The 27,011-nt window shown below is 30.9% G+C and overlaps 1 protein-coding gene across 3 annotated transcripts; it reads left to right on the forward strand.

Moving 5' to 3' along the window:
- Window positions 1-1,210: 1,210 nt before the first annotated feature.
- On the forward strand, window positions 1,211-24,592 carry LOC112595270. Of its 3 annotated transcripts, none has more exons than XM_025340410.1 (12): window positions 1,211-1,375; window positions 5,235-5,243; window positions 5,441-5,449; window positions 7,100-7,126; window positions 7,811-7,852; window positions 8,061-8,131; window positions 9,619-9,667; window positions 13,114-13,170; window positions 13,345-13,383; window positions 21,731-21,751; window positions 21,972-21,992; window positions 24,538-24,592. In XM_025340410.1, the coding sequence occupies exons 1-12, from the start codon at window positions 1,291-1,293 to the stop codon at window positions 24,561-24,563; spliced, it is 456 nt and encodes a 151-aa protein (XP_025196195.1). In that variant the 5' UTR covers window positions 1,211-1,290; the 3' UTR covers window positions 24,564-24,592. The 3 variants fall into 3 exon arrangements, with proteins under 3 accessions (XP_025196195.1, XP_025196197.1, XP_025196196.1); XM_025340411.1 differs by having other exon boundaries at window positions 1,334-1,375; window positions 5,235-5,271; XM_025340412.1 differs by lacking the exons at window positions 7,100-7,126; window positions 7,811-7,852.
- The last annotated feature ends 2,419 nt before the right edge of the window (window positions 24,593-27,011 follow it).

Genomic DNA, 27,011 nt, shown 5'->3' on the forward strand with positions numbered 1-27,011 from the left:
TAAAAAGAGTAAAATACTAACATCAAAAAATATGAAAATAGCAACAAAGAAACTGCTCATAAAAACATATGTCTGGAATATGGTATTATACAGAAGTGAGATCTGGACAATTAATAAGAAAGAAAAAGATATGTTAGAAGCTCTTGAGATGTGGTGTTGGAGAATAATGCAGAGAATAAGCTAGACTGATTCAAATGAATCAGTGATCAAATGAAGACATCCTGAGAACAATAGATGAAAAACGAACATTGATAGACACCATAAAGAGGAGATGACAGATGATAGGATATACGTTGAGGCATGGAGAAGAACTGCATAGTATAATAATCGAAGGTATAATATAGGGTACAAGATCAAGAGGAGAACATAGGACAAGATACATTAGTCAAATAATGCAGGATGCAAGAGTCACTTCCTAAAAGGAGCTTAAGAATATGGCGAATGACAGAGAAAAATGGAAAAGTAATTTATTGTAAGACATAAAGTCGTAAGTACGGCTCAAATATTTACATTTTAAATAGTCACCTTTTCTTTAGGAACTTCTTAATAATTATTAATATATATTCTTTTCGATAGTGCACTCATCGAGACGACCACTCAAATCGTAAGAGACTTGTAACTAAACAGTGTACACTAAGACATTTTTAACAACACCTATTTTGAGACAGTCCTAAGCCTGTAAAATAATCCAGGATGTTGGTAATTATGTATCACTTCCGATTTTTTTTATTATTTTGATATTTAAAATAAAGGTTCAAATCTTAAAAATGATATCTTACCTTAAAAGTAAGAGCAATAAAATAACTATAAAGTTCTTTGTGAGTTTTTAGTGTAATAATATATAATGATAGATAAAAAAAAATAAACTTTAAATTTATAAAAATTTCAAATGTGTGGAACCAAGTAATGTAAATCAAAATTTGATAAAATATACAATAAATATACATTTTTACTGATCATATCTTTTAATAAAATCTAAGAGTTTAAGAATTTAGTTTAGCTTCAATATATTTTAAACTTTACACTTACATATGTGTATCATTTAACCATTTGTGCCGCCTCACATTATATTTTTTTATTTTGGTTGTTAAAACAGATGTCTTTAAAATAAATACATAAAACATTTATTTATTTGTTTTAATGTATATAATCCAAAAGAAATAGGCACTCTTTTAGTGTATAAAACTTAGTACCTAAGTTGAATTCGATCATTTTAAATTTGTTCTTTGAAAAAAAAAAGTTGTAATTATCTAAGTTGCTATATCTTTGTAATTATCAAACCAAAAAGATATGATTTCATATAAAGTTTTAATAATATTAACTTTTACAATTAATATAAGCCACAGTAAATATTCTGAAGAGCAAATTCTAAAAGGTAACGAACAACAATTAATTTATAAAATATATTGTACCTATTTCTAAATAATTGAAAACTGTTGATTAAAAAATGTTAAGTAAAAATTAGGTTATAGATTCATTATTTTGAAATGAAATAACACAAATTCACACAATATTACTATTAATTTAGCTTATTTAGTTTTCTTGTACAACCGAATGATAGGAATAAAAAACTACATAATAATATTAATAGTACTATATAATGATAATAATTAATAACAATACAATGTTATTGCAATTTTATTATTAAGATCATAGTTATCAATATTTATTTAATTTTCATTTTTTTAAGTTTCAAGAACTTATTTTAACTTTTTCGGAGGACTATTAACTGACACAATTTATTGCTGATTATTTATCACATCTAATTTGTGATTCTTTTTTTTTTTATGATTAAAGGTCCAAAATAAATGTAGATTTGAATGGTACTGATTTGTAAATTTAAATTTTCATTTGTTGCCTAGTATTGGTTGATTTACATGAAATATTTAATATGTTATACATTTTTAAGTTACAAATAGAACTATATAAAATAATAAATATCTTAATATCCAATCTATTGTACCTTTAATTTAGTTCCATATATTTTATCCTAAGATCACACGATAAGCCAGTAAACCCCAGCCTCGCGTGCCTTCGAAAATTGTGACTGACAGCTTTACTCTGTAACGTATTGACGTGAATACCCAAATAACTCATAACATAACTATGTCTCTCAGACTCAAAAATCTAGTGATCATTTTTACAACTGACAAAAAGAATAAGGAAACGAAATGTTGACTAACGAATTGAAAGTTTTAATGTAATAATTATACTGCTAAATGAAGATCCCTCGTTTTTTGTTTAACATAATTTCTGTTTTTTTAATTATTATAATTGTCTTTTACTGTCATTGTGTACACCATATCGCCCATATCTCTTGTTCACGGTATAATCCTTTTATTGTTATTGTTATTATTACTTAATATCTTAAGACTTATATCTATTATTGTATTATTATTTGCACTTTCGGTAATTGCGCTAGTCCGGTTTCTGTCACAGAACACGGGACCGGAGTAATGTGACCGCCGAAAAGGCACCTATGATATATAGGTTATTATTATTATAAATAATAAAGGCCATGCAAACGACTATCGACTAACCATTCCTATACCAGCACTGTAGTAAGACCTACTCAGGCAGACTTACGCATTGTTGGTAAACGGACTTCCCCGCCTTAACGGGATCATGTTGGACTGTTGTGGTGCGCGCCCTGCAGTGATCCAATAGTTAGAGTATTCCGGCATTGGATCGGCCGCCCACAGTTAATGGGGCAATAGTCAGAGCTATTCAGGCATTGCTTCGACTGTTAAACAGTCCAACTTGACACCCCCGTTGTTTCCCGTCAGTGCGTTCTTCGTTTATGCGTATATTTTCTATATTAATATGTGCAATAAATTTTCATCGTAACACTTTATAATATTGTAAGTTACATATTTTTATTGTGTTTTGTCATTATGACATTTTATTAAAATCTTGTCATTAAGACAACTAAACCGATAACATAAACTGTTATACTTTGTCATTACGACACTATAACCTTTTTCAAAACCAAACAGTTATTATGAATGTTATTATTGTATTATTATTATAACTATTGTTGTTCATACAACTTTTACTTTTATATTCCGATATTTGTATTTATTTACCGATTTGTATTCAAAGGATATTTCGATAATTTTTAATTAATTAATTAATTAATTATAGTTACAATGTATTATATAGTAGCTAATACATGTTATATACTCTTGTTAATCAATTTAGTAATATAAATTATATTGATTGATTTTAATATTCAATATTAAGATAGTATTAAAATAATTGAAATTTTAAATAAGTAATTAAAAATTAATTAATTACAATAAAATTCGGATGATACATAATTTATGCAATAAGTCTACAATAGTTTTTTTTTTTTTTTAACCTAACGTAACCATTGAAAATCCCGTTAAACGCGTTTAAACCTCCTAGGTAGGCGATGTGGGCGTAAAGGAGAGATTTTAAACATATTATGGAAAATGCATGTCAAACGTTAGCAAGTTGAAAATCAAAAAACTATACATAATATTTAATATTTTTTTTTGATATCTTATAGATAGTTGATATCAAAAAAAAAAAAAAAAAAAATGGACTACTACCATTCTTCCCCTATACTTTTCAAATGTAAACAACTGAAAAGCTAAACATATAAAATAATGAACTCACGGTCAAAACTGAGTGAAACAACTGTATTGTCATCAATAAAATGTTCTCAGGCTATAATATAAGTTGCATATCACATATTATGTACATTTGAATTGTGCAGACTGTTAGCAATAGCTATAATTGGTTTTTATTTTTAATTAAGTATATAACATAATATAATAAGTTATAATGTGTAAACATAAATGTATATATTTATTGAATATAATAATATAATATATTTTGTCATCATCAATCAAGAAATATAAAATTAAATGTGTGAGATCAAAAATCATTTTTAAAATTTGAAAAATAATTTATGAGTACTAGTGTAAGATAGGATATCAAAACGAAAATATCAATTAATAATGATCAAATTTTATGAAAAAAAAATGCAAAAAAATCCGTACGTGTAGTTCTCTTATGGGCCGCCCGGAATACGCAGGAACGGGATTCAAACCTGCCTACCCAACGACGGGGGACCTATCCTAACACATATTGACTACAGTTTGAATTGTAAACTACAACCGAAACTCGAGCACTTAAACCGTTTTAGAGATGCGACGAATACTATATTACTCGTCGTTTAAGCGATACAATTTTTACGATTCGCGTGTCACGAAACCGTAAATCGCATATTTATTGTCGTTTAGAGTGTTTCCGACGTATTCCTCTACATTATTAATCGTATACGTCTTAATGACGTACCAAGTTTATTATCACAGACACATATCACGATATTGCCCCAAACGTACGCGATCAAAGGCATTACAACGACTGAAGAGCAACGATTTTGCGATGTTTTTGTATATTACAAATAAGAATCCGTTAAACCCGACGCGCGTTTCTTTTTTATACACGTAATAAATCGTATTTCGTACGCTGTCGAGACGGTACCGATGAGGTCACGGAGGCGTCCGAGGGCGGAGACACCGAAAACAAAACGACGCGTATTCGGTATAAAGATAAATGATTTATCGAATCTCAAAAAAAAAAAAAAAACAGTAGTACACGCGTGACGATACGATAACTGACCGGAGAACGCGCCGCGAGTACGCGTTTTGCGGACGCGAACGGAATTCGGGGACGCGCGGCTCGCGAGAGACGCGTTTCGCGCGATCGGAAAACGCGCGGACGCGAAAAAAGCGAAACCGATTCGGGCGAAGAGAAAAACCGGAGAAAAACGGGCGACGGCCGAGGACCGAATCCGAGCGAAAAAGACCCGCTCCGGGCTACGGCGTCGAGAACGCGACTGAAATAGGTCTCCGAAGGCCGGAAAACCGGGCGAAAAGCTGAAAAAACGGTATATATAAAAACAAAATAATAATAACGACCGATAACGACGACGGCGGGAGATAACATAACGATAACGGCGCGCGCGGGAGATATCAGATAACGACGATAAGAAAAAATTTTAATTTTCCGATTGGCCAGTACACTAAAGTACGAGCATTCTGGCGGATTTTTTAGGAAGCTCGATTTGGTTTTATATTATAAGAAGAAAGAAAGAAAGATTATAAGAAAATATAAGAAAGAAGATGTATAATAAACGTAATACTAAATATATTTTAAATATCAAATAATAAACATAATGAAGATTTTATTTTTGTTTTTAGAACACAAAAGTAATGGATTTTAATTCAGTAAATTACAGTTAATACATTTTACAAATTATTAATATATATAACATAACTATTATAAAATGGGTTTATTGTATTATATACCTACTTAACGTACTTTTATAATATTTCAAGCTTTATCTTATATTAAAATTTAAGTATTCATATTTATTAAGGTGAAATTATTTTATTTTATTTTATAGTATGCGTTGGTAAGATAATTTTTTATGTCAGAATATTTTTGTTTATACATTTTGCAGTCTATTTGTATAACATACTCATGATAAAATTACCTAAACTTGTGGTCTAGTCATACTTTTATGATATTTGAACAATAACATTTAACTTTTATTCTGTACCTATTTTTAAATCTTTATTATACATTATTTTTCTACCAGTTATTTGTTTTCCAAATAAAATCTTCGATTTTATGTAAAAAGTATGAATGAATTGTTTTTGCAATGGTGTTTGTTTTAAGATTCCAAGGGAAATACGTTGTTAATTATCTTAAATTATAAGACTGAAAATTTATATTAACATTACTTTTTCTAAACATTTAAATTTAAATTTAAATTTTCTATAGAATTCGTCAAAATCTCGTAAAGTACAAATTATTTTGTAGTTAGAAATTTAAAAAATGTTTCGGTTTATGTCTAGCATAATATTAGGAATGTATAATAACTTAAATAGTTTTTAAAATAGTTATTTATGGAGATATTCATTATTAGTAATGATAACGACAATTATTACTCATCTGGCATCGAAAAATAAAATCTGGTCGAAACTCGCGATACATTCTGGTGAGGGAAATTTTCTATATTCTACGATGTCGTCGACGGAGACTACTATAGCCTACTAAAGGCTACAAATAATAAAGCTAAATAGACTCAGTCAATTTGGGGAGGATGTCCAGACGTTGCTTCGTGATTCATTTGGATGCGCCATGGCAGTACGCCCTTACATTATTTTAAAAGGAGTATACGAATTGAGTTAAATTTTTCATAAATTCTATGTGAAGAGATAAATGCATTGATTTGATAAAAAATTTTTGTTGTCACCACCTTTTAGTGTCATAGGTAATAACGCTTCGAATTTCAATTTTTGGAATGGTCTCTGGTTGTAAATAAATAAATTAGCTTCATTTGGTTATTTTGGGGATATCAAAAGTAAAAACTAACAGTACTTTTCTAAATAACTGTAAAAAGAAATAAAACTGAAAATAAAATACAAGTAAGGTAAATAATTCTTTATGTTCAATTCGATAAAATAATATAATTAAACAATGATTCACAATTTTAGTTTTTTTTTTTTCAAATTAAAATATATTATTCAGGACTAATTGAAACATCTAACGCATATTATTATATTTCTAACATACCATGAGATTTTTATATAAAATTATTTTGGTAAAAACCAATTTAACTTACCATTTCTATTATAATTATTAAGTATTTTATTTGAATATTAATATATTATGAAATATATAGTAGCAAATCATCTCTGGTTAGAATCGTTTTTACAAATGTTTATTTTCGTTTATTCAAATTGGACATATACATTACAGTGACTTACTGATAATGTGATAACCAGGGATCGGGACTTTATACATTTACATATTTGTTCGAAAAACTTATTATTTTTTTTATACTCATAAAGATGTCAAATTCAAAATTGATATTTTATTATGCATATGTATGCGCATTAAGTCCCGAGCCCTGCTGATAACTGATGAATTAAATTTGGAATTTTATGTACATCAAAGTGGTTATCTACTTATACTATAATAATTTTCATGAAATAATTCATAATTTAATTTTATGTGTACTTATATTATATGTTTAATATTGGAAACAAAATGACAGACAATTTAAAATTAGTTGGGTTTGTTTGTAAGTATACTAATGTATAGTATTAAAATTAAGTGTTATCAGATCAATTTTTGTTATTTTTATTATATATTTAATCATATGAAACAGGTGTAACTATTTTATAATTATTATCAGGTCTGCAAGTGAATTTAAAACTATAAAAAGCTTCAAAAATGTAATAAAATATGCAATTAAAATGACAAAAATGTAGTATCCTCCCAAACATCGAAAATGTACTAAATGACAATAACCAACTACAATTATTATTAATTAACCAATTTAATCTGGAAATTCGAGAATGATATACTGATAATATGCCACAAATAAATAGCAATATTGCCTTATTTTATCGAATCATTAACTTTAACCCGCATACAGCCTGTGTAAAATAAAAAATATGTTTTCAAAAAAATTAATTGACAGAATTTGATTAAAAATACGAAAAAATTAACTAAAAATGAAATTATGACCAAAAAATTTAAAAATGTCGAATAATTCAAAGCATAAGTTTCATAAATGGATTTTTTGTTACATAATTCAAATTCATAGTCAATTAAAAAAATACAATTCTTAAAAATTCCCAACCTTAATTATTACATATTATATGTATACTATATATGTTAATATTAAAATTTTGCGATACATAAATCTGCGTATAATATGAGGGAGTAATAAACGTCTGATGTATTATATGTATTTATGCAGATGATTTACCATTAATAAATTACGCTTTTGCAATGATGTTTGGTAAGTAATTTAGTGAGGTTATAATTTATATCTTTAAAATATATCTAATGCCCATGCTTAAAAAAAAATATTTAAACATATAATATACTCTTACACCTTATATAGCATGTATCGTATATCTGTATAATAAATGAATACAATATACAACATTTTTTTCTATTAATTTTGTGGCAACTCATATTTTTTGATAACAATCATGAAATATTAGCTACTGATGCTGGAGTTATCCCATTTGATGCACAAATAGAAAAGAAATTAAACGAAAGTGATATAAACAAGGTGAGATTTGTAAAATTATTTTAAAAGTAATACTCATCAATTAAACAGTGTTCTTTAAATTAAAACTACTTATAATGTTTTTTTAATAAAAAATAAAGCGATCAGTAATTTCATAGTTTTTTTAATATCTACATAAATACTTTATGTTTATGAAACGAAATTAATAATGATTAGAAATAATTTACTCTCAATTCACATTAAATCAAAATCTTCAAAATGTAATATTATAAAATATTTAGTTGATAACCTTAGAAAGTGATTAGCATATTAAAAAACTAACGCTTGCATAGTATTTATTCTTTTTTAATGCTTTGTAAATGAGAATGAAAATATTTATATAATATATCAAGTATAATATTCAACACAATTTCAATATTTTATTTTTCAAAACATATCTTTAAAATACGGATGATATTTAGCATTATTTAAGTACCTATAATTCTATCAATTGTTTATTTACATCTGTCTTAACGTTTGAAACTCATTACAATTTTATTGAAAAACATTCATTCGACTAACCAACTATAAAATATATACCTGATAACGATATCATAATTAATTTTATTATTCAATAGGTTAATAATACACTCCAATTATTAAAAGATAAAATAAAAAAAACGCTTTAGATGTTTCCCTATTGGATTTAAATACTTACTGTATGTTCGAACATATCCGACAATATCACACTTCAATATTATTAAGATAGCTGTTCATTCCTTCCACCCTCCACACCATAAATCATTATCGTGCGTATCAACGTCAAAAACCGGCTTTTTCGGACACTGCCGGACTTTTGATTCTTTACTTTTTCCACTGCTGACGACAACGACGAGTGATACGTCGTATTCATTGTTCTGCAATTTTTTTTTGTGTCGCCGTTCGGTTTTGTCCACCGTACGGGTCGCGTTGGCACTGCTAGTGTATAGTTTGATTTTACCGCAAAACGAAAGTGCGTTTCTACTGTCCGCCACAATATACGTGGTTGGTATCCAGTGGAATAGAGAGTCTTTATCGTCGTCATCCAGTCAAGTGCCCCGACTTTTCGAAATACGTGGATAATTCAAGTCTGCAGGTGACTAAAATTGGTCATAAATTATACCGGAGTAACTGGTGGTAAACAACTGCCATATATCGTAAAATTGTTCGCAGCAAAACACTTTATGTCTGTATATAATCATTGCTAGTAAGACACTAGAAAAACAAGATATTAATCATTATCGATTATCAACAAGTTTCACACAATTCAAGTTAAACAAAAAAAGATGTTGTTATCTTTAGGTATAGGTATTTGAATAATGAGCAACAAACATATTTTACCTCACATTCTGCTACTTGTAATTCAGCATTTTTTTTTTTGTTTTTTGAAATTATGCTATGAGATTATGGAGAATATCTTCTTTTTTTTAATTTCATGGATTCTTCAAATTTTAATAAATTATTACTAAAAACACAAATCAAAGATGTATTGTGTTTTATTTTGTTTCCAGCAAAAAGAAATCCATGGTGAAACACTACTGGGAAAAGATAAAATTCGTGGTATGTTATTTAATACACTTTGATAATCACTACAGATTAAGAACAGGCGCTTAAGAATTCACTACTGCCAGCTTTATAGACTAATTAGTATGTTATTTAATACATTTTTATAATCGCTACAGACTTAATTATCTTTTATAAGTATTAGGATAAAATAGAGAGTTCTGGATCACCTCCCCTTTAAATTTTACATGTTAAAGCATAGCACCTCTATATCGGCAATATCTAAAGAGTACTTCCTCAACACTGAGTTATAACTCAATGTAGGCAACCTGTAACACATACAAACCTTTTGTCCCTAGAGTCTAAGGTAGGTTTTGAACGGGACAGTCCCGTTTTTTTGAATCTCTATCCCGTTGTCCCCTGGGAAATCTTCGGGACGCTAAAATGTCCCGTTTTCAAAAAGTAGACAAAAAAAATAATGAAAATAAATGTTCGTTGACAAAATATCGTTTTTATTATATCTTATTTTTTATGTGTGCGTGTGTGTTTGACGTTATTGACCGTGAATAGCATCTAGATAAGATAACGAGACAACAGTAAAATATAAAAATAACTACTGTCGCGACGTATTAACATGAATTAATCTAATGTATTATAATAATCGTTGTGATATCAGCACTAAAACAAAATTACCAAAATATTTCCTAAGAGATTGACCTTATTGTTACTGTTACACTGTTACAGTATTAGTAGTATTAGTATTACAGTAACCATCATCTGTTTTGGATGCTCTTGCTTATAATTATATTGTGTGGTACCTATTTTAAATCGTATAAGTATATTAAGTAATATAACTATTAAATAAGTTGTGCTGTGTTCTTGTGCATTTATATATTCAAGATGCCGAAACATAAGTGTATATTTAATAAAACTCTCCGAGAGAAATATCCATTTATCAAATTAAGAAGCGTTTGCCCATCTGATGTACTGTGTGAAAAATGTTCTACAAAATTTTCTGTATCACACGGAGGTGGGAGCGATGTAGAACAACATTTAAGATCTGAAAAACATAAAAATGCTGACCGTGCTGCAGCAGTAAGCCATCCTTTGGAGAGATATTTCAAAAAATGTTAACACGCCAACTTCTAAAGATCTTGAAATTGCAGCAGCAGAAGGAATTTGGGCTTACCATACCGTTCAAGAAAATCACAGCTTTCAATCAAACGACTGTGCATCCAAACTAATCCAATCGTGTTTTGACTCGAAATTTAGATGCGCGCGTACAAAAACAGAGGCAATAATAAAAAACGTATTTGCGCCGAAAGCAATATCCGATTTGAAAAAAACACCTCACTGCTGCTACTTGGGTATCTATTTCAACTGATGCATCAAATCATGGATCACAAAAAATGTTTCCTATTCTTGTACGATATTTTTTACCATATGAAGGCGTGCAAGTCAAAATTTTGGAGTTTAAAGAGTTATTCGGCGAAAACTCAGATATTATTGTATCTTACGTAGCTAATGTACTTCGACAAAACATTATTGAAGAAGTGAAACTTTCATCTGTTTTTTCGGTCTTAGCTGACGAGACTGCCGATATAAGTGGCACCGAACAATTGTCAATAGGTGTTCGGTATTTGTTTTACGACGTTAAGTTTCAAAAACACAAAATTTGTGAAGAATTTCTTGGTTACTCGCCTCTTACAAAACTAGATTCTAAATCCATTGCCAAAACCATCATTGAATTTTTAGAAAGTTGTAATTTAGATTTGAATCGACTTGTGGGCCAAGGATATGATGGATGCGCTACAATGGCTGGGCATATAAGTGGCGTTCAAAAATTAATTAATGAAGCTTATCCTATGGCGCTATTCTTCCATTGTACTAGTCACGTATTAAATCTTGTATTTAATGATTTAAATAACGTAAGTGAAGTAAGAAATACAACCGGGATCATAAAAGAAATAATAAATTTTTTTAGAGAGAGCACATTGCGTAGACAAATTATTCCCAATATTCCTTTACTATGTGAAACTCGTTGGACAGCAAAATATAAGAGTATTAGAATTTTTGCTGACAATTTTATTGTTATTGTCAAAGCTTTGGAAGAACTATCAAAAAGTACAGCAAATTCAAAAACCAAAATTAAATCATATCAACTCTTTACTGCTGCTACTACACCAGTTTTTATTGTTACATTGCAAGTAATAGCTGTTTATTCCGCTAAATTTGAACCAGTATGCAATCTACTTCAACAAGTTAATATAAATTTGAAAACGGTGAACAATCACATAACCAAACTAGTTGATATTTTGCAGTTGTATAGAAATGATTCGTCGACTGAATTTTCCGTATTATTTGCAAAATCTAAAGAAATCGCTGAAGAACTTGATGTTGAAATACGTCCACCTCGAGTAGCTGCACGACAAAATCAAAGATCAAATCATCCATCTACAAACCATGAAGAGTTTTTCAGAATATCCATTTTCGTTCCTTATCTTGATTCAGTTATATCATCATTAAAAGATCGCTTTTCTAAAATTCACAATCAATCATTTTCTCTAATGGATCTTCATCCCTATGCTATGAAAAAACATGAGTAAAGAACAGTTTATTTGCACATCAAATGATATTGTGGCTAAACTTTGCGGAAATATTTTGTCATCAAATTTTGTAACTGAAGCCACAATAAGAAGTGAGTCGTGAATAATGGTACAAAACCATTAGATTCTATGAATACTTAGATTTGATCGAAATGTCAAGATTTTTATCCAGCTGTAGCCGACGCAATCAAGATCGAGCAATTTTCTAACAACAACTGCGGCATTAACGTCTATTCAGTACTTTAAGACGAAAGGCATGGTCAGAGCCGCGGTGATGACTGATTGTCCGATTGTATGATGTGTAAGAAAAGACTAGAGAGATAAATTCATTGAAAATTCAATGAAGAATTCTGGAAAAATTTAGGCGTTTAAAATTATTTAAAAATAAGTGTTTATAATATGGTATAATATTGTAAAATAAGTATAAATTTCATAATAATAAATGTTTAATAGAAATAATGTAGATAATTATAAAATAAAAGAAGGTTTTATCACCATTCAAATTTTTTTTTTTTTTGTCAAGCCAAGGGGGTGCAAATGCACCCGCTTGCACCCCCCTTACGGCGTCCATGTACCCAAGCTACCGCCTAGCTGTTACTTTTTAATAACTTATTATAATATTATGTGGACGATATAATTAGGTAAATTTAAAAATAACTTATTGTTGTTATATATTCACATAATATCATTGTAATAAGCAAGTTCAAGTGTAGCAGTTAATAAATAATAATCAGATAATTTATTTCAGATAACAGTAATCCTAATTTTATTTATTCGTCATTGATGAAAGCATTTGTATTATATTATTATCACGTAGAATTTGACACATATTTTTAAAAATGCTGTTAATAATAAGGAAACTAATATATAGATTATAATATTTATAATTTTTGACAGAATATTTAAATCAATACAGCAATGCATGTGTTCAATTTGATTCTGATAATATTAACCGTAAGTATTATTCTTAAAATGTTTCAGTTTTTATAAGTGTTTGTACAAATAAATTATAAAGTTTGTTTTAAACGTGTTGAACTTATAATTGTGATTGTATTTTTATATTTATTATATATCAAGTGAAAAAAGAAACAGAATCAAATAACATAGTATTTTATTCATTTATTACAGCTCCTGTGTTAAGTCCAGAAGATTATTGTAATGCGCTAAGTGAGTAATAGCATTAACATGTACATAAAATAAATTCAAATTTTTCTATTACAATAAATTTTCAATCCTACATTTTTTTATCAAAAAAGGTATGAGTTTTTCAAACATTAAAATATGCGCAGTGGTGGAAAGTTCTACGGTTTATACTTTTAAAATAAAGAAAATAAATCTTTTATTGTTATACGAATGATAGCTGTTTTTATTTAAATATCAAGTGTTGTCAAAATATACGAATTTAAACTTTTTAGCGGAAAGTAATGGGTTTAATGTTTTTGACGAATATTGAATTTGTGATATGGTAAATTTTAAAAGTAATATACAATAAAAATATCGTGTTTATATTAGATATTATAGCTTTTAGTCTTTGTGTATCCTTAATATGCAAATGCAAAAGACAAAACTAATAAGAATAAGTAAAAAAATGTGATGTTGTACTAATAAGTACATCATGAAATGTATAACTAAATCAATGTTTATTGTTCATGTTTAATGTAATTGACGTGTGTACGAGTATAGTGTAAATCTACCAGAAATTAAGGAAATTCCTGAATGAACAATGGTTTTAAAATATACTTAAAGTAATCACCTGTCAATATACTAATGGATAAAAGAAATACTATGGTTATTAATTTTAGTTGATTGTTAATTATAGCTGTAAAATTAAATAGATACTACATAATATGTATTTTGCTATATTTATTGTATTTACATAATATAAGATTTTCGCACCAATGTCACTGACCACAGGATCTCCGGTGATCGTTTTTACTTTTTTTTTGTTATTTTGCAACCATCGTCCAGTACTTTGGTCGGCGTGACGCTGTACGTACCTTTTATTACCACGTAATTTGTGTGCATTACGCGCTAATATTTTCTGTATGTGGGTTTGGGGTGCCTACACTACCTGTCGTATTTTAAGTCTACACGTATCTGTTTGTAGTCAATGACATACGAATACATAAAATGTTGTACGTCTGGCGTTTAAAATTTACATCAAATTAACGCCATGGTGAGTTCAACGACCTGAAATCATGACATGTTATCTGTCGTTGTTGCCGTATTCGACCGTTAATTGTTGCTATCGTCATCGATATTATTTATTTTATATTAATGTATTATTATTTGTTTATATCATATTTCCATATTGTATTTATTTTGTGTATTTTATATGTATATCATTCTGTTATTAATATTATTCCAATATTGCCCAAAGAGACGTATCTGGTAGACTCGTTACCTGTTATACCGTGATATACTGATAAATTAATAATTAATTACTTATATTTATTACTAAAAATGTAATACCTATTCTCATACATCACTCGAGTCATCTAATAAACTGCTACAACAAGTGCTGACAGTGTAAACAAATTAAATGTGAATTTTAATAGTATTCGTACATGCTATAATTTTCATTGAATCTGTTATTTAACACATAATATAGGTATATGTATATTGTAATAACGAGAAAATATAAGATGGAATAAATAAATATAAAACTAAAAATTAGGATAAAAAGTAGTGGTTGGACAAACACAAGGGGCACAAGCCTTGGATGTAAGTCCAGTGTTAATAATTATTGAATATACTTGTTCTCATAGGCGCCGACAGGAATTTTATCAGGAGGGTGCATGTGCATGTGCAAGTAGGTAGGTATACGCTGATTTCTAAATAATGCTTATATACGTAAAAATATTTTTTCAAATTGTATGACGATACAAAGTTATTTTAGATTTTTTTTAACGACTACAATGTAACGCGGGCTAGTGATTATGATTAGAAAACCCAATAATGACAATAGTAGCCTTTATCCTACACGAAAACTCGTAAGCTTATCGCATGCGATAAAAATGACCGATTTATATATTGAATATACAGTGTATATTATACACGTGACAACTGACATGTCCTATACATCCATCGACACTATACGATCGATAAAATCTGAATCATTATTAGTCGACAGTCGTGTGTCCGTGTGTGTATATCTCAACGTGCTTAATACCAAATACGCCATATATAATATATTATTTTAGTTCTTACGTAAAATTATTAATATATAAAAATGAGTGACATACGAAATTTTTTGCAAAATAAACGCAAGATAGAATTAAGTCCATCAAGTATAAATGAAGGCAATCATGACATAGGTGATTTAAGTAATTTAAGTATATTTTTTAAGTATAAGTAATATTTCTAATAGTAGCCAACAAAAAGAAGAACCACAACTTCTTCATCAGTTTACTGTTGGTGCTAATAAATTAGATATTGGACTGTATTTGAATTCCTATGTTGTTTACGAATTACGTTAAAAGTTATTGAAAGACCTCTGGGTTCCTTCAAAATATATGACTTCAAAAAAGATTTGACCAACGGCTCTACGAGAGTATTTCGTATAGAATGGCTTGCACTTTATCCATGGCTAAGTTACTAAGCTGTTTCTAAAGGCCCACTATGTCGCGTTTGTGTATTATTTCGACCTCGAGTACATAGAGGTGTTAAAAGAGCATTCATTGTTTCACCATGCATAAAATATCAAAAATTTAACGAGGTTTGACATAAAGATGCAATTAATGCGTCACAACATTTTTTAAACTCAAAAGAGAGAAAACAATTGAGTGTTCATGAGCAAATAGATTCGGCATTTAATAGAGAAAGAGAAGAAAACAGGGTGAAACTTCGTTCTATCATATCGTCAATCTTATTTTGTGCAAAGCACGATCTTCCACTAAGGGGTAAAAATAACGAAGGTTCAGTTTAAAAATAGGGAGTTCTGGATCACCTCCCCTTTAAATTTTACATGTTAAAGCATAGCACCTCTATATCGGCAATATCTAAAGAGTACTTCCTCAACACTGAGTTATAACTCAATGTAGGCAACCTGTAACACATACAAACCTTTTGTCCCTAGAGTCTAAGGTAGGTTTTGAACGGGACAGTCCCGTTTTTTGAATCTCTATCCCGTTGTCCCCTGGGAAATCTTCGGGACGCTAAAATGTCCCGTTTTCAAAAAGTAGACAAAAAAAATAATGAAAATAAATGTTCGTTGACAAAATATCGTTTTTATTATATCTTATTTTTTATGTGTGCGTGTGTGTTTGACGTTATTGACCGTGAATAGCATCTAGATAAGATAACGAGACAACAGTAAAATATAAAAATAACTACTGTCGCGACGTATTAACATGAATTAATCTAATGTATTATAATAATCGTTGTGATATCAGCACTAAAACAAAATTACCAAAATATTTCCTAAGAGATTGACCTTATTGTTACTGTTACACTGTTACAGTATTAGTAGTATTAGTATTACAGTAACCATCATCTGTTTTGGATGCTCTTGCTTATAATTATATTGTGTGGTACCTATTTTAAATCGTATAAGTATATTAAGTAATATAACTATTAAATAAGTTGTGCTGTGTTCTTGTGCATTTATATATTCAAGATGCCGAAACATAAGTGTATATTTAATAAAACTCTCCGAGAGAAATATCCATTTATCAAATTAAGAAGCGTTTGCCCATCTGATGTACTGTGTGAAAAATGTTCTACAAAATTTTCTGTATCACACGGAGGTGGGAGCGATGTAGAACAACATTTAAGATCTGAAAAACATAAAAATGCTGACCGTGCTGCAGCAGTAAGCCATCCTTTGGAGAGATATTTCAAAAATGTTAACACGCCAACTTCTAAAGATCTTGAAATTGCAGCAGCAGAAGGAATTTGGGCTTACCATACCGTTCAAGAAAATCACAGCTTTCAATCAAACGACTGTGCATCCAAACTAATCCAATCGTGTTTTGACTCGAAATTTAGATGCGCGCGTACAAAAACAGAGGCAATAATAAAAAACGTATTTGCGCCGAAAGCAATATCCGATTTGAAAAAACACCTCACTGCTGCTACTTGGGTATCTATTTCAACTGATGCATCAAATCATGGATCACAAAAAATGTTTCCTATTCTTGTACGATATTTTTTACCATATGAAGGCGTGCAAGTCAAAATTTTGGAGTTTAAAGAGTTATTCGGCGAAAACTCAGATATTATTGTATCTTACGTAGCTAATGTACTTCGACAAAACATTATTGAAGAAGTGAAACTTTCATCTGTTTTTCGGTCTTAGCTGACGAGACTGCCGATATAAGTGGCACCGAACAATTGTCAATAGGTGTTCGGTATTTGTTTTACGACGTTAAGTTTCAAAAACACAAAATTTGTGAAGAATTTCTTGGTTACTCGCCTCTTACAAAACTAGATTCTAAATCCATTGCCAAAACCATCATTGAATTTTTAGAAAGTTGTAATTTAGATTTGAATCGACTTGTGGGCCAACGATATGACGGATGCGCTACAATGGCTGGGCATATAAGTGGCGTTCAAAAATTAAATAATGAAGCTTATCCTATGGCGCTATTCTTTCATCGTACTAGTCATGTATTGAATCTTGTATTTAATGATTTAAATAACGTAAGTGAAGTAAGAAATACAACCGGGATCATAAAAGAAATAATAAATTTTTTTAGAGAGAGCACATTGCGTAGACAAATTATTCCCAATATTCCTTTACTTTGTGAAACTCGTTGGACAGCAAAATATAAGAGTATTAGAATTTTTGCTGACAATTTTATTGTTATTGTCAAAGCTTTGGAAGAACTATCAAAAAGTACAGCAAATTCAAAAACCAAAATTAAATCTTATCAACTCTTTACTGCTGCTACTACACCAGTTTTTATTGTTATATTGCAAGTAATAGCTGTTTATTCCGCTAAATTTGAACCAGTATGCAATCTACTTCAATAAGTTAATATAAATTTGAAAACATAACCAAACTAGTTGATATTTTGCAGTTGTATAGAAATGATTTGTCGACTGAATTTACCGTATTATTTGCAATATCTAAAGAAATCGCTGAAGAACTTGATGTTGAAATACGTCCACTTCGAGTAGCTGCACGACAAAGTCAAAGATCAAATCATCCATCTACAAACCATGAAGAGTTTTTCAGAATATCCATTTTCGTTCCTTATCTAGATTCAGTTATATCATCATTAAAAGATCGCTTTTCTAAAATTCACAATCAATCATTTTCTCTAATGGATCTTCATCCCTATGCTATGAAAAACATGAGTAAAGAACAGTTTATTTGCACATCAAATGATATTGTAAAACTCTATGGAAATATTTTGTCATCAAATTTTGTAACTGAAGCCACAATATGGTATGAAATGTGGAATAATGGTACAAAACCATTAGATTCTATTGAATACTTAGATTTGATCGAAATGTCACAAGATTTTTATCCAGCTGTAGCCGACGCAATCAAGATCGGAGCAACTCTTCTAACAACAACTTGCAGCATTGAACGTTCATTCAGTACTTTAAGACGAGTTAAGACATGGAACAGAGCCACTATGGGTGATGACCGATTGTCCGGATTGTGTATGATGTGTGTACATAGAAAAAGACTAGGAGAGGATACCAAATTCATTGAAAATTCAATTGAAGAATTTGGAAAAAAATCTAGGCGTTTAAAATTATTATTTAAAAAATAAGTATTATAATATAGACAATATTGTAAAATAAGTATAAATGTATAATAATAAATAATAGAAATAATGTAGATAATTATGCAAAATAAAATAGTTTTAATACCATTCAATTTTTTTAATTTAATTTTTGATTTTTTTTTTTTTTTTTTTGTCAAGCCAAGGGGGTGCAAATGCACCCGCTTGCACCCCCCTTACGGCGTCCATGCTTGTTATCGTGTTATTACCTTCATTCTGTTCTTTGGAGGATTCTCGAGGTCTTGTATTTGAGAATGTAATCAAGAACACCGTTACGTAAATTAGATAGCGATAGAATCTGTATTAACAATACGTATTTTAGACATGCACCTTACCTGATTCGCCGCAGTGAATACTTATTGTAAGTTCCTCGGAGAAAGATATAAAGCGACACAAATTACGATACGACTTAAAAAAAACTTAAATTTAAATAAGAAAAACAACTCTGGTTTAACTTTATAAAAAAGAAGTCCAGCTGTCACTCGCAGAATCTTGTGTGTACACCGTGTGGTGGTTTTGGGTAAAGATCCTGCTCGCTTGTCTGGTGCGCCTGCATTGATGGCTTAATCGGTGCTCATGCACTCGATGGCTTGGCTGGTGCTCATACACTGATGAGAAAAGGCAACCTGATTAAGCCAGCCAGAGTCGTTGGCGGCACCATCAATGATTACCGCGTTTTCTAAAGAAATAGGATTTCTCCTAGGCGACAGAGACCCTCATTGGAACATCCCTTGTCTCTGCAGGCACACGAAACTGTGTTACACGCTTTTCAGCACATTGCCAAAAATCATGTGTCAATCCCTTTGTTACCATATAATAAAAATCGTTTATTTTATCAGTGGTGAAAGAATGTTTATGGGGTTTTAATTTGCGTGCGAAAACTTGACCGTTAATTTATTAGTTTGAATTTTATGATTATGTAATATACAATTATGTGTTTTTATGTCAACAAAGAAATAATTATAATAATGATAATAATGAATAAATATGACAAGTGTCCACTGTGAAGTATATAATAACTAATATTATATTAATTATTTTAATAGTTTTAGTATATTCCGTGCATATATAATTCAATTTCTTGATAGGCACGGCTAAAAATTTAACATTGATTCCATTGAAGGAATAGTATATTAACAATGTAAATATTGATTATACATTGAAGTAAATAGTTAAATAAATAATAAATCTTCGAGCTAATGTTGGGATATCATAAAATACGAATAAAAACGGATTAAAACAGAAACAAGAATAACTACAGAAACCAGAATATTTAGAAATTCAATACTAGAGCTAAGATTTTAAAGACCTAAAAACTACACAAAAATTCACTAAAAAAATACACAAAATGGCCAAAAATTCAAAATTGTACTTAAATAAGAGAAAACAAATTTAATTTTAAAATAATTAATATGATAAATTATAAATTGTCATTTATTCCTTTTTATACTACATAAAATAGATAATAATTTATTTAAAAATTAAATTAAACTCATATAATCAAATTTGGATTAAATTGTGAATTTATTCGATTCCTGGTATAATTTTTCATAAAATTTCATAAAATTATGAATTCAAATAGTTGAATGAATGATATATTATATTTATTTTCACCTGTATACATAATATTGCATTACACAATTTGATGGTTCTTAAGATTTTCAAACAGGAAACTGAGTCGGTGATCTGATAAATTGTTTTTATATGAAGAGAAACTTTGTACTTCGGCTTTCTACTGTTGACTTAGTTTTTGGCATTTTAAAGATTTTTAAAGTTGAATATCTTTTTATTATTAGTCGTAATATTATGTGTTCAATATCGGTGTAGAACATCATAAGTACGTGTCATATTCTGGTTTTCACTACTAAAGCTTTCATAGTATATCTATAACGCCTTTACACACTAGGCGAATAGTTCACTCATGGATGCGATTTTAAATGATCACCTAAAATTAAATCAATCGTGTATTTTATTCGCTCCCCTTCCTTATCGGTAGTATGAATGGTCAAATTTAATTAAAGCTGTTTAATTTTAAACGAATGTTCGCGGCAATGTAAAATCTCTTCCGCGCACAAACTATGTTTGATATTTCATTTTATCAAATAAATCGACAATTAATTATATTATTTATTCATTATCAATGGATTGGTGTTGATAATTGGGATTACCTTATATGTACAACACATATTAAAAAAAAAAAACTAAAAATAAATAAAAAATGAGTTAAAATACACAAAATTAACGTAATTTTTCTAAAAATTATCTATTAAATACAACTGTATTTAACATAATAAATACAAAATAAAAATTACACATTATAAAAAATTGTTATACAATTATACCAATTAAATTTCTGTTTAAAACTGCATATCACATAAAGAAAAAAATGCAAGTCTTCAAAATCCTTGTTCTACACATCACAAATTAAATGTTTTTAGATTTTCTTACTATTCCTATGATTGTAAACTTATTAAATCAATGAAATGTATACCCTTTACTTATCCATTACTGGCCATTTACTTAGCGTTGGATTATTTTTATTTCATTTTTAAATACTTTAAATTATTATACATAAACTTTCCGGCACTACGTTTGATTTATCATAAAGTGAATTAATAATAAAACTAATTTTTATTTTTAAAATATATCAAATATTTAGCTAAATATTTAAATTAATTCATTTCTATACTTTAGTTAATTTTTATTCTAAAATCAATTATAGCGTAAGAACTATTATAAAATAACACTAACATTCATTTAATATATTTTTAAAGTGAGAGAACGAAAGTGTATAAGTACGTATGTATTATTATATTACATTTATTTTTAATCGTAATACATGTTTAAAATTATCTATTAATTTTAAAATGTTATTTATTATTATGACTTGTATTTACTAACTATTAATGTTAAGTTTTATGAAACATTAAATAAAAAAATACATTACAAATTTATCATTAAAAATAATTTGTAACAAAAAACAATTTTAATTACTTTATTGTATATGTTTTATAGAGAAACTCGTGGCGTATTTATGTAAGTTCACACATTTGTTTATCACTACAGTCATATTTTTACTCACATAAAAATATACTTTACTTAATATCTAATTCTTCTATCATAATTTTAAATCCATTGAAACCCCTAAAATTATACAAAACTTTTATGATAGTAGTTGTATATAAATTTTAAAATAAAACTTTATTATAATATATAAAACAGTTATAAATAAAGAATTATTTAAATAATATTATATTTTTGTTATGTTCAATTCGGTCTTTTTATTGTCAACTCCATCATGGGTCAAAGATGTAATTTTTGTACCTTAGTAGATTCATAATTAAATGAAAAAGTGATAAATGATTTTGTTTTCGATGAGAAGTGTTTTTATATTTGAAGCAATTGATGAATATTTCATAAATTTTGAATTTCAACAATTTTTCTATTTTTAATATAACTTGGTAATCAATAAACATCGGTCATAAATATGTATTTTTTTTTAATTTTATAACATATAATCTTAAAAACTGTTCAGGACTCTAAGAAAAATTTCAATCACAAACCATTTATCATAATTTTAATTAATAACTATTTATATGTATATAATTTGTAATTAAGAATTCCTTTTATACTTTCGCAAAGGGTAAAAGTAAATTCATAATAGTATTGACTATTTTAATTTGTTTAAAATTAAAAAAAAATATATGTAATATAAAGCTATTTGGTCAAATTTAAAGAATAAAATGTTAACATTTTTAAGCATAACCCTGGTCCCTGACGTTAGAATAATTACAATAAAATCTAAAATTAATTTCATGCTTTATCTACTTTTAAAAGGTTACTTTATTTGTCCTTTAAGTAATAATACTCAATTAAATCACTACAAATCTTGCTAATAAAACTTCTTATAACAGTCTCTGACCGTCTATTATCTAATAATGGTAAATAATTCACCCTGATAACACTGCACATGTAGGATCTGATATAATAATATCACTTAATATCCAACACTATTTACATCCGACTAATCAGACGTTTGTAATACATATATACAAGTAACTAATATCCAAATAACATTAAATTATACACCAATTAAAATACTTTCCCTTTACTTCGCTACTTACCCTACTATTAATTCAAAACTAATAAAATTTTTAAAATATTTTGGCCAAACATTTTGATTTCAATGCCAAACACTCTCTATGGGATTGCATATCTTCTGATAATCCACGATATAATATAATTCAAAAAAATCATAACCAATAACAATTATGCATACATATTCTTGAATGGCCTCATCTACTGGCTACAACACCAAAATAGAAACTTAAACATTTTAGATTTCTATATTTCAACAGTACCTATTTATATATAACTATCGATTACCAACTTAAATGATCCTTTAATTGCTGACCTTACATTTAATTCACTTTCAAGAAACCCCATCATGTCGTCTTAAAAGAAAATAGTGCAGAGATTAATTAAATAAATGATGAAGGTGAACAAACCATTAGAGTTTAATTATAAAAAAAAAAACTAACGTGTTGGGCGTTATTACTGGATGGCCTCCCATTTCTTGTGTATCATATTTTATTGTAGTATTACCCTAAGTATGCTATAAAATTATTTTTTTAGGTACCTAACACATAAAAATAATTAATATGATTAATAAATACTACGCTGTATACAATACACACTATAAATTATATGTAGGTATAATATAAAATAATCGACGCATGAACTCATATCATCGTTATTACACATGGAACGTAATGCTAGACAGGCGAGGAAAACACTGTAATGCAAATAATATAAAAATAATGATCTTTAGAGTCATTAATTGTAATCGTGACAGGCAACGTTTGCAAATTATTTAATAATAATTAAAGTTTTCATACTATCTTAATAATTATGATAAAAATTATAAAATAGTAAATTATAAAAAAATATAATACAAATTGTTATTTTTCCCAAAGTGTATGTATTTATTGATTGTATTTTCAAATATTCTTATCATGCCTTGCAGCATAGGTTATAAATATACTTTTTTTTTTAAATAAAAAATAAAAATAAAAAAATGTAATGTGAGAGTTTCCATAATAATATATCAGGGGTATCAAAGAGATACAATGCACATAAAATAGGAATTTGACTTAGCAATATATCGCCTATATTGTATATTTGTATTTTATTGGAAAAATAAATGAAAGAATTATTATATTTAATTCATCCTCAACTTTGTTTTTACAAAGTATTATTTACTTACTACAGGAAGACAATTTTATTTATGGTAGGAATATTATTGTCGATTGAATGGAAGACCTTAGTTTCTTTCGACAGTTATATTATTTGGTGAATTCCATTGAAATATATTTTTTTTAAACGATGAACGTATTAATCCAATGAGTTTAAACACGTGCCTAACTGAAATTGCATTATTTAAAAATACAAATTAACAATTATTTATTATGTTACTGAATTGACTGATTCACTGTATTCTAAATTAAAAATAGCAGTGTATTAATAAATTTGTTAATAACTATAAAAATATATTTTATGATTTACTTTTATAATTTCACAGTTTTAAACAGTAAGTTCATGATATGATTGACTATATTTTTTTATAATTATTATTTGAAATAAGGCTTCAATAGCAATGAATTTTAGCTTGTCTTATACAAACATAGTATTCCTTAAAACTATGTGTTACATTTAGTTAACTAATTTGGGTTTACACCTGTTTACAATATTTAATAATATTTGTTAAATTTAAGAATGTAATTATTTTCAATGTTTTGTTCTCGTCGATTGATTTTTCTATATTCTATGGAGTTTTAAGGTATATAGTGTGCATACCTACATCTTTCCGTGTGTTGCGGGGTCGACCAGTTCTTCCGGGTTGCCCCAGAGACACTCAGCCCCTTTATGTAACCGCGGGGTTGTCTCTTCCGGGCAGTAGTCCCGGATTGCTCCGGGGGTCCCACCCGGGGCGCCGCCTCACCTCGGGCGCCATAATGAGTGACCGCCGCGGCCAGAGCCCGACGGATTATCGCCTGAGTCAAACCCCTTCTACTAAGGCGGTACTCCCACAACCACCACGAGTCCTTCCTCAAGTGTGCCTTCCCCGGTGCGGGCGAGCGCGAGTCCTCGGTGAGTCCACGCGGTCGTGCGCCTCGGGTCCAGCACCCCCGGAGCGTCGAGGCGCTATTAGCAAGCCGACTCGACGGGGCTTACTCCGAGTCCCGTGGTACAAGGTTTGAACCCGGCGTTCAGGCCCTCGCAACTGCCTTGTCCGCAAGCAAGTCGGTCGGGGCACCGCTGTGTGTACCGCGACGACTCCTTTATAGCGCGTACGGTTTTGATCTTTATCGACAGATTGCCATTTCTGCCGGTGCCTATCTCATATCAAGCCCCGAGCCGGCTGAATACGTGCACGTGCTTCGCCCGATGGGTGGTCTGGCCCCTTTAGTTCGAGCTCTCGGTCTAGGCAAGAATTTGTTCATAGGGAGCGAGGACACCCAATTCGCCCCGCAAGATTTCTCGGTCCGACCCGATTCCGAAGAGACCGGGCATTTAGTCCGTCCCGCAAGGTATCCCGTTCCTCGCTCCCGGCTAGGCGGGTCTTAGTACGGAGGGCGTCCGACGATCCTGTGGGGGCGCCGTCTTAGGGCCCTTTTAATCCGGCTATTGGGTCCCGCTTCGCCTGCCACTATCCGGTACTTCGCAGGCTTTCGCCCTGCCGCCATCGATGACAGCGACAGTCGTTTCGGCTAGGCCCACTCGGACGATTTGTTCCCGCGTGGATAGGGGAGACTGTCCCCATGCCTCTGGCAGTGCGCCGTGCCCTGCACGTACGCCCTCTAACCACACGCCCGACCGCTGTGGTTTTAAAATTAGGGGTCTGGGTCGTGCCCGCGGGGTCGCCCTACATCTTTACGTTCTAGGACCTCCCGGGAGAAGTTTTTGAACGCAAGGAACATGGCCTCCGTGGAGGTCATGGTATCGCAGTCGCACGGCCAGTCCACACCTTCCGCTTGCGCTGCGGCTGCGAGCTTGTTTCTTTCCTGGCTATATGATGGGCAATCGTATAGCACATGCTCCGCGGTTTCCTCTGGAAGACCGCATCGGCAACGTGCCTCGCCTCGAAGGTTGAAACGACAGAGCGACGAATTGAAATTCCCGTGCCCGGTCACAAACTGCGAGATGTAGTGGTCCGGAACGAACCACGGCCTCTCGAGCCTGCGCCGCACGTCCGGGAACCAAATCGCCGTCCGCCTACCTTTGTCCCCGGCGACCCATCTCTCCTGCCAGAGGCGTATGGTAGTGTCGTAATACTGTTTCGCCTTTCCAGCAACTTCTGACGCCGACTTGTTTCCTCTCCTCACGGCGTTCTTATCCCGTTCGATCTTAGCCAGCCGAACTAGTTCTAAGTCGAGGGGAGGTACTCCGGCTAGGACCTGGAGCGCCATCGTCGACGTGGTCTTATACGCGCCCGTCATTGCCAGTAACGGGCGTCTTTGGGCGGTGTTAGCCCGTGTTCGATGCCGGTACTGTGCCATGCAGCGCTCGGACCATACCGAGGCCGCATAACCCATACGCGGCAGGAACACCGATTTGTACAGGATCCTCGTCGTCCTTTCTTTAAGGCCCCTGCTAGCCTTAGCCACAGATATTAGTCGACTGAATAGCGCTACCGAGGACGCAGCCTTTTCCGCCAGATGGGAGCTAAACTTCCTTTGCGGGTCAAACGTGACCCCGATGTATTTCGCCTCCGGGGTCATTTTCACCTTAGTCCCCACAAGTCGCGAGTCAAGGGGCTCACTTAGTTGGCCCTTGATCCACAAGGTCTGCGACTTGGCCACCGAGAAGGTGAATTTCCTGTCAGTGGCCCACCTCGACGCTATTTCTAGCAGCGCGTTCGCACGTTCCGTGAGCTCCGGACGGTGTTTCCCGGAGATGAGTAGCGCGAGATCGTCCGCGTATGCGACTATCTCTCTCCTGGGTGGGAGATCGCCGGACAAGAGCGGTTTGACCGCGTACCTCCAGAGGTCGGGC

Source organism: Melanaphis sacchari, unplaced genomic scaffold (genome assembly GCF_002803265.2).
Source record: "Melanaphis sacchari strain LSU unplaced genomic scaffold, SCAv2.0 Contig264_pilon_pilon, whole genome shotgun sequence".
Classification (NCBI taxonomy): Eukaryota; Metazoa; Arthropoda; class Insecta; order Hemiptera; family Aphididae; genus Melanaphis; species Melanaphis sacchari.